Consider the following 8091-nt stretch of genomic DNA (forward strand, 5'->3'; position numbering starts at 1 on the left):
ACTGTACCGCTATTATCACAATAAATTGTGATGATTTTGGGCAAACCAGGAATCACATCTAAGTCCATTAGAAAGTTCCTGAGTCATACTGCTTCTTTAGCTGCCTCAGAGGCTGCCACATACTCAGTTTCCATTGTTAAGTCCGAAACGTATTTCTGCTTAACACTCTTCTATGCAATAGCTCTACCTCATAAAGTAAACACATAGCCTGATGTAGACTTACTATTGTCCCTATCCGATTGGAAATCTGAATCCGTGTAACCCACAGGGAGCAAATCGTCTGCTCGGTAAACTAGCATATAATCTCTAGTCCTTCTCAGGTACTTTAATATATGCTTTACCGCAGTCCAATCTCCTTGTCCAGGGTTACTCTGATATCTGCTAATCATGCCCACGGTAAAACAGATATCAGGTCTCGTACACAGCATTGCATACATAAGGCTTCCTACAGCCGAAGCATAAGAAACTCCTTTCATGTCATCTATCTCCTTTGATGTCTTCGGAGACATCTCTTTAGATAGAGCTGCTCCATGCCTAAAAGGTAAGAAACCTTTCTTGGAATTCTGCATGCTAAAACGAGCAAGGATTGTATCTATATATGAAGCTTGGGACAAACACAACATTCTTTTCTTGCGATCCCTTATAACTTTGATCCCAAAAATGTGTGCACAATCTCCTTAGTCCTTCATATCAAATTGTTTTGACAACCATACCCTTACGTCCGATAATACCTTGACATTGTTGCCAATTAACAAAATATCATCTACGTATAGTACAAGAAATACCACCACATTTCCGTTACACTTCTTGTATACACAAGACTCATCCGAACACTGAATAAATCTATATGACTGAATCACTTCATTAAATCGGATGTTCCAAGACTTTGAAGCTTGCTTCAGTCCATAAATGGACCGATTGAGCTTGCACACTAGATGCTCTTTTCCTTTTTCAATGAACCCTTCTGGTTGCTTCATATGGATGTTCTCTTCAAGACTTCCATTAAGGAAAGCTGTCTTGACATCCATTTGCCAAATCTCATAATCTATATGAGCAGCAATGGATAAGAGTATCCGGATAGACTTAAGCATGGCTACCAGTGAAAAGGTCTCCTCATAATCGATTCTCTCTTTCTGAGTGTACCCTTTCGCAACAAGCCTAGCTTTAAAGGTTTCTACCTTCCCGTTTGTCCCTCTTTTCCTTTTGTAGATCCACTTGCATCCGACGGCTTTTACACCATCAAGTGGTTCTACAAGCTCCCAGACCTTATTAGAGTACATAGACTCTATTTCAGAATTCATTGCCTTTTGCCAAGATGCTGTATCTATATCTTGGAGTGCTTCGTCATATGTTCGGGGATCAGGTTCATGTTTACCCGGGATCAAGTCCGAAGACTCTCCCAAAAACATGAATCTCTCAGGTTCCCTCACAACTCTCCCACTACGATGAGGCACCGTCTGTGGTTGTGTATCATGTGTGACACGTGTTGCAGTCTCTTGTGGTACTTCATCTTGTACTGTTGGTACTAAAGTAGACGTGTCCTCTCTAAGTTCTTCTAAAACAATTTTGCTATTGGGCTTGTGATCCATTATATAGTATTCTTCTAAAAACTGGGCATTGGTGCTAACAATGACCTTCTGGTCTTTAGAACTATAAAATAAACCACCTTTCGTTCCTCTGGGATATCCCACAAACACGCGAACTTCTGTACGGGATTCTAACTTATCAGCATCTGGTTTTAGCACATGTGCTGGACTACCCCAAATCCGAATATGTCTTAGACTGGGCTTTCGCCCATTCCACAATTCTGTGGGAGTAGAAGATACTGATTTAGAAGGTACTAAGTTCAGAATGTGCACTGCTGTTTCCAGAGCGTATCCCCAAAACGAATTTGGTAATTCTGAATAACTCATCATCGATCTAACCATTTCCATAAGAGTCATATTCCTTCATTCTGCCACACCATTCTGTTGGGGTGTACCAGGTGCGGTCAATTGGGATTGAATCCCGACCTCTGATAAGTAATTCCTAAATTCTCCTAAGAGGTATTCGCCACCACGATCAGACCGTAGTGTCTTGATACTTTTACTTAGTCGTTTCTCCACATCAGCCTTGTACTCTTTGAACTTAACAAGGCACTCGGACTTGAGGCGCATTAGGTAAATGTATCTGTATCTTGAATAATCGTCTATAAAAGAGACAAAGTATTCAAAACCACCTCTTGCCTGGATAGACATAGGACCACACAAATCAGAATGAGCCAATTCTAAAACTTCTTTGGCTCTATACCCCTTGGCCTTAAAAGGCCTCTTGGTCATTTTACCTTCCAAGCAAGATTCACAAGTTGGAAAATTTTCCATCTCTAATGAACTTAAGGGTCCATCGGCTATAAGCCTTTGAATCCTACTTAGATTAATATGACCAAGCCTTAAATGCCAAAGATACGTTTGGTTCATCTCCGAAAGTTGTTTTCTCTTATTAGAGTTAGAGGATGTGTTATTAATTTCCATGTTTTGCTTTGTGGGAGAAATTGGATTTAAAATGTATAAACTGCCACTTAATGCACCAGAACAGATAATTACTTCATTTCTCTTTATAACTACATTGTTATTAAAGAAAACAGAATATCCATCCAAATACAGTTTAGAAACTGAAATTAAATTCTTTCTAAAACTGGGTACATAAAGATAATTTCTTAAAACCAATTTTCTATTTCTATCAAAAGATAAGTAGACGTCTCCCACTGCAACAGCCGCCACCTTAGTAGCATTACCCATGTAGACGGTTATTTCTCCTTCATATAGTCGTCGGGTTTCCTGGAACCCCTGCAGAGAATTGCAGACATGATCAGTGGCTCCTGTATCTACACACCAGGTGCTGGTAGATAACACCGCTAAACATGTTTCAACAACTAGAGCATGAGATATACCTTTGTTGTTTTGATTCCTACGAGGACAACCCGCCTTCCAATGCCCTGACTGTTTGCAGATGAAGCACTTGCCCTTCGGCTTCTTCACTCCAGCTTTAGGTCCTGTACTCTGAGATTTATTCACCTTCTTTGCTGAGCTAACTTGTTTCTTCTTCTTCTTTCCTTTCGGTTTAGAAGTAGAACCATTTTCAGCATAGTGAATATGAGAATTGTGACGAAACAAACCTTCTACTACCTGAAGTTCTGTTAGTAGTTCCGCCAATGAATATACTCTTTTATTCATATTGTAATTCAGGCGGAATTGCTCAAAACTTCTAGATAGCGTTTGGAGGATCATATCGATCTGGGTTTCCCCATCAATTTCTCTTCCAAGGATTTGTATTTCATTCAGATAAGCCATCATCTTTAGGATATGATTCCTCACAGGAGTACCCTCTTGCATGGTGGTTGTCATTATCTTTCTCATGGCTTCTTGCCTAGAGGCCCGATCCTGGTGACCAAAGAGTTCCTTAAGATTGTTCATAATATCATAAGCTGTTGGTAAATCTTGATGCTGATGTTGCAATACATTCGAAATTGAAGCCAAAATATAACACCGCGCCATCTCATCTGCTTTTACCCATTTCTTATGATATTCAATCTCCTCTTGGGTAGATTCACTAGTGGGTACATCAGGGCAAGGCTCAGTCTGTACAAACTTATAGCTTTTAGCAGTAAGAACAATGTCTAGGTTCCTTTTCCAATCTATGTAGTTATGACCAGTAAGTCTGTTCTCTTTTAGTATGATGGCGAGTGGGTTGAAAGTCATCCTAAGAATCACAAATAACTTTTGATCAGAACTCTAAATTTAGAATAATATTGATTCCTCAAACAATACTATTTTAAATTAACCAACACCTCAAAACACCGTGAATTTTGTATGCCACGATAGTGTGGACGTATACAAATTCAATATTTGTAAAAGGAGGGTGTAACTCATTAATTTTATTATCTTGTCAACCTAACTTTTTGACAAATAAAATTAATAGTTGGTTTCCTTTGGTCACACGAATAATAGCAGTGACTCCGATGGGGAGGATACTATTAGACGTGCCTAAGTGTATAAAACAGTATTTTCAAGTCTCTCCCCTCTTCTAATATTCTTCTTTACGGTTCGATCATCGAGGTCTTCCTTCTGGGTGGCTTCGTTTATCCTTACACAGATTAAATACTCCATCATTAATAGTGATGCCGAATAAATTATCTATCATTAATAATGGAGTAAAATAATCCGTAGCTAATACATGATTTTTATTTATTGCAGTGCATAAACCCGTTAGTTTCTAGCTCTAGCTAGAATTACCAACTGGTGAACTGGTTTAGAGTACAAGCTGAAATATTGATAAATTAAAATTTCTAATTCATGTAATTTTATTCATTCTGATTTGGATGTGCTGATTTTTTTTTTCTTTTTCCTTTCTTCAGCCTCTTCCTCCTCCACACGTTGCCCGATGTGTATTTGCCGCTATAAAATTTCATATACAATATCTAAGATGAGAGAGAAATATATTACTCCAAGGAAAGGAACAACACAACCACCCAAAAAAAAAGTCTACTTCCCTAAGGGCTAAGGCAAACACAAATGTTAAACCCTCTTTGATCAGAGATGTCCTAATTATGGGGGTCCTTCCCCATAAAAACTTAGGTGACCATTAAGGGTATCAACATTAGTGTTTGCCTTAGGAAAAGTCTGACCATTTAAGCAGATTTTCTTGGTTTATAGTTGCTTTCCTTAGGGTTGTATGGTGCTTTCCCTCCTTAAAATTGCATATACAGTATGAGAGAAAGCACTATACAACCTTAGGAAAGCAACTTCACTATGAGAGAAAGTAGTATACAACCTCTAGGAAAGCAACTCAATTTTGAGTTGCTTTCCCAGAGGTTGTATAGTGCTTTCCTTAAAGTTTGTGAATTATATTTATATATAAACTCTTGTCAATAGGATAAATAAATTAAATATATATATATATTGAACTAATAAATTTGTATCAAATAAAGTTAAAAATATAAAAATTTTAAATAACCAAATAAATTTGAATTGAGAACTTAATAATATATAAACAAACTAAACTAAAATTAAACTTAACTAAACTCAAGTTGATAAGAAATAAATTAAATCAAGCTTGAATAATCATTTTAATAATTTAATTTATTTAAGATCAGCTTGATTTGATTACCTTATCAAATAAGTTTGAACATCGTAAACTTTAATTTGACTTGCCTTATCTACAATCATATATATCTAATAAACCGATTGAACCGAGCAGCCTAGTCTCTCATCTCTTTCTCTATAAATATGACTTGTGCAGTACCACAACATTCAACTTTGTGGTGTACTAAGAATATGGCTCCTCGTTTCTCTTCCTTTTCTTCACCATTATGGATATTGCTATTAGGTTTTATACTTTGCAAAGTTGATGGAACAGATCAAACAGTTAGTGCTCATCTTCATGTTGATCTCAAAACTGTCCAGCCCAGAGATTCTTGTTTGCCTTCAGTCAACGGTTTGTGAGCTCTACTTATATATTGTTATTATATATAAAGTTAGTCAATAAAAATTAGCCATGTATTTACTATCTTTACTTGAACCACTTTAAATATCCCTAGATTATAAATTAGTTAAAAATTGTATAATTATTAGAGATTTAAATTGAAAGGAAAAATAATAATTTCACTGACCCTTAGTTCCGTCGGTGTTGTTTTCCATTGTCAAACGAGATGACCATGTGAATGTTAAGTTAAATTGACTGGAGCACGTTGGATGTTACAAAGTCAAACATGTTAAATATCTCTATTAGAGACAACTGTAAAATGTTGTACTCAATTGCATCCACCTTCAATTTTGATTGACTACTATTGAAGCAAAACAATTATAACATCGTCCGAGGAAACCTTGCTTTCGTCGGCTTCATTTCTAGGAGAGAGTAAACATTGATCTCTCTATAGGAATTGCCTCGAGCAAGGAGGCAGACCAAGTAGAGACTTTCTTTAATTTGATGGTTGGAGGAGAGCAATAGATGCGAAAGACAAGCCAAAACTTGAACTAACAACTAAACCATGTTGAGACGAAACAAGAACAAAGGGAAAAATTATTATATTTCAATATATATATATATATATATATTATATTTCAAACTATGGAAGGGCGAAGTGAAATTTTAGTAAAGTTTGAAGGATTTACAGTGAAATTTGCAGCAGGAGGGAGCTCCGGTCGCAACTGGACAAGCCTTCGCGTGGTTCACCGGCACGGCCCATGCTCGCCGTTCGCCGGCCAACAGAAGCAGCTATCGCATGCTAAAATCCTCGACCTGGACCAAGCCCGCGTTGATGACATCCACCGCATCGTCTCTCACTACAAGCCGCTCGCCACCTCCGACTCCGCCACCACATTACCGGCCCGCAGCGGCGCATACATCGGCAGCGGCAACTATGTCGTCACCGTCGGTTTTGGCACTCCGAAGAAGGATCAGACCGTCATCTTCGACACCGGAAGCAGCGTCTCTTGGATCCAGTGCCGGCCCTGCGTGTCCTGCTACGAACAAGAAGCTCCCCTGTTCGACCCCTCCCTCTCTTCCACCTACGCCAACATCCCCTGCGCCTCCTCGTTCTGCGATGAGCTCGGCAATCCCACATGCTCCGCCTCCAACTGCATGTACGGCGTCAACTACCTCGACAACTCGTCCACCTTCGGCTTCTACGTGCAGGACACACTCACGCTCTCCGCCGACAGCATCCCCGGATTCCGCTTCGGATGCGGCGACAATAACACGGGCCTTTTTCACGGAAATGACGGGCTCCTTGGCCTAGGCCGCGACAAACCGTCCATCGTATCACAGACGTACACCAAGTACGGCGGCGTCTTCTCATACTGCTTGCCACTCACCTCCAGCTCCGTCGGCTACCTTGCCTTCGGTAGCTACCCCGCCGGCAATCTCATGCTCACGCCGATGCTCTCCAATCCAAGTGACCCTAGGTTTTACTACCTTGCATTGACAGGCATCAGCGTGGATGGACAACTGCTCTCGGTGCCTCCCTCTATTTTCAACAACAGCGGAACCGTCATCGACTCCGGCACGGTGATCACACGGCTTCCGGACACGGCATACTCCGCACTCAGGTCAGCCTTCCGGCAGGGAATGACAGCGTATAAGCGTGTACCAGGGTATGAACTGCTAGACACGTGCTACGACTTCAGTGGCTCCGACGGCAAAGGGAACATCCCGAGTGTGGCCCTACACCTGGGCGGTGGGGTTACCATCAACCTGGGGAAGGCCAGAGTTCTCTACACGCTGAGCTCATCCCAAACGTGTCTCGCGTTTGCTAGCAATGGAGACGACAGCAGCGTAGGTATCCTGGGGAATACTCAACAGAAAGGCTTCAATGTGCTGTACGATATCAACAAACGAGTCATTGGGTTTGGCCCTGGAGGTTGCAGTTAGATTATATTGTATCAAATCCATGTACTGGCAACGTTATGTATGTCTAAATCTAATGGGTATTTAAGGAATAATGACTGGATGATCCAGTGTTAACTAGCATTATATAGTCCGTAAATTGTTAAAGCTTCCATAAAAGCTAGACTAAGCAATAAAGTACCTTGTATCTTACCCTCTGCTTCCTGATTGTCTCGCAATACCTTCTACAGCTTGGCCTACAGTAGTACCTTGACCAACTCCGGGTCCAATAGAAGCAAACCCCACGACCAATCCAGCAGCAATAACGGAAGCGGCAGAAATCAGTGGATTCATGATAAGTTCCTCACACAAAACAAAAAAGAAAAAATGTAACTAGCATTCAAGAATGACTCATGAAGCGTGTTCTCGAGGCCATAAAAATTTTATAGAGCTCTTCATCTATAACCATTAATTCCTTCATATGCAACCAGAAGAGATAGATGATTTCAGATGAAGGTTCAATATAAAAGGGAATGGTGTGCACGCCCAAACTAACATCCACTTGACTACTTGGGAAAGCTAGAAACAAGCGAGAATTAAGGATCTAACACCATGCTGCAGCACACTACCACAATGCATTAGTTGAGAGGGGTAGAGAGGCTACTTACACGAGCAATATAATGTAGGTAAAAATATGAGCTACACTGCCATTTCGAGGTCAGGTTTGAT

At 40.2% G+C, this 8091-nt stretch overlaps 1 protein-coding gene across 3 annotated transcripts; it reads left to right on the forward strand.

Moving 5' to 3' along the window:
* The first annotated feature begins 5310 nt into the window (after positions 1–5310).
* On the forward strand, positions 5311–7493 carry LOC121983392 (aspartyl protease family protein At5g10770-like). Of its 3 annotated transcripts, none has more exons than XM_042536328.1 (2): positions 5311–5472; positions 6152–7493. In XM_042536328.1, the coding sequence occupies exons 1-2, from the start codon at positions 5313–5315 to the stop codon at positions 7405–7407; spliced, it is 1416 nt and encodes a 471-aa protein (XP_042392262.1). In that variant the 5' UTR covers positions 5311–5312; the 3' UTR covers positions 7408–7493. The 3 variants fall into 3 exon arrangements, with proteins under 3 accessions (XP_042392262.1, XP_042392263.1, XP_042392264.1); XM_042536329.1 differs by having other exon boundaries at positions 6164–7493; XM_042536330.1 differs by having other exon boundaries at positions 6167–7493.
* Positions 7494–8091: the final 598 nt, after the last annotated feature.

Source organism: Zingiber officinale, chromosome 5A (assembly GCF_018446385.1).
Source record: "Zingiber officinale cultivar Zhangliang chromosome 5A, Zo_v1.1, whole genome shotgun sequence".
NCBI lineage: Eukaryota > Viridiplantae > Streptophyta > Magnoliopsida > Zingiberales > Zingiberaceae > Zingiber > Zingiber officinale.

What these genes read in the sequence shown, in the direction of transcription:
- LOC121983392 (XM_042536328.1), top strand. Translation starts at nt 5,313, where the DNA reads ATGGCTCCTCGTTTCTCTTCCTTTTCTTCACCATTATGGATATTGCTA. An exon ending in TTGTTTGCCTTCAGTCAACG is followed by an intron (nt 5,473 to 6,151) that starts GTTTGTGAGCTC and finishes AAGGATTTACAG; the next exon opens with TGAAATTTGCAGCAGGAGGG.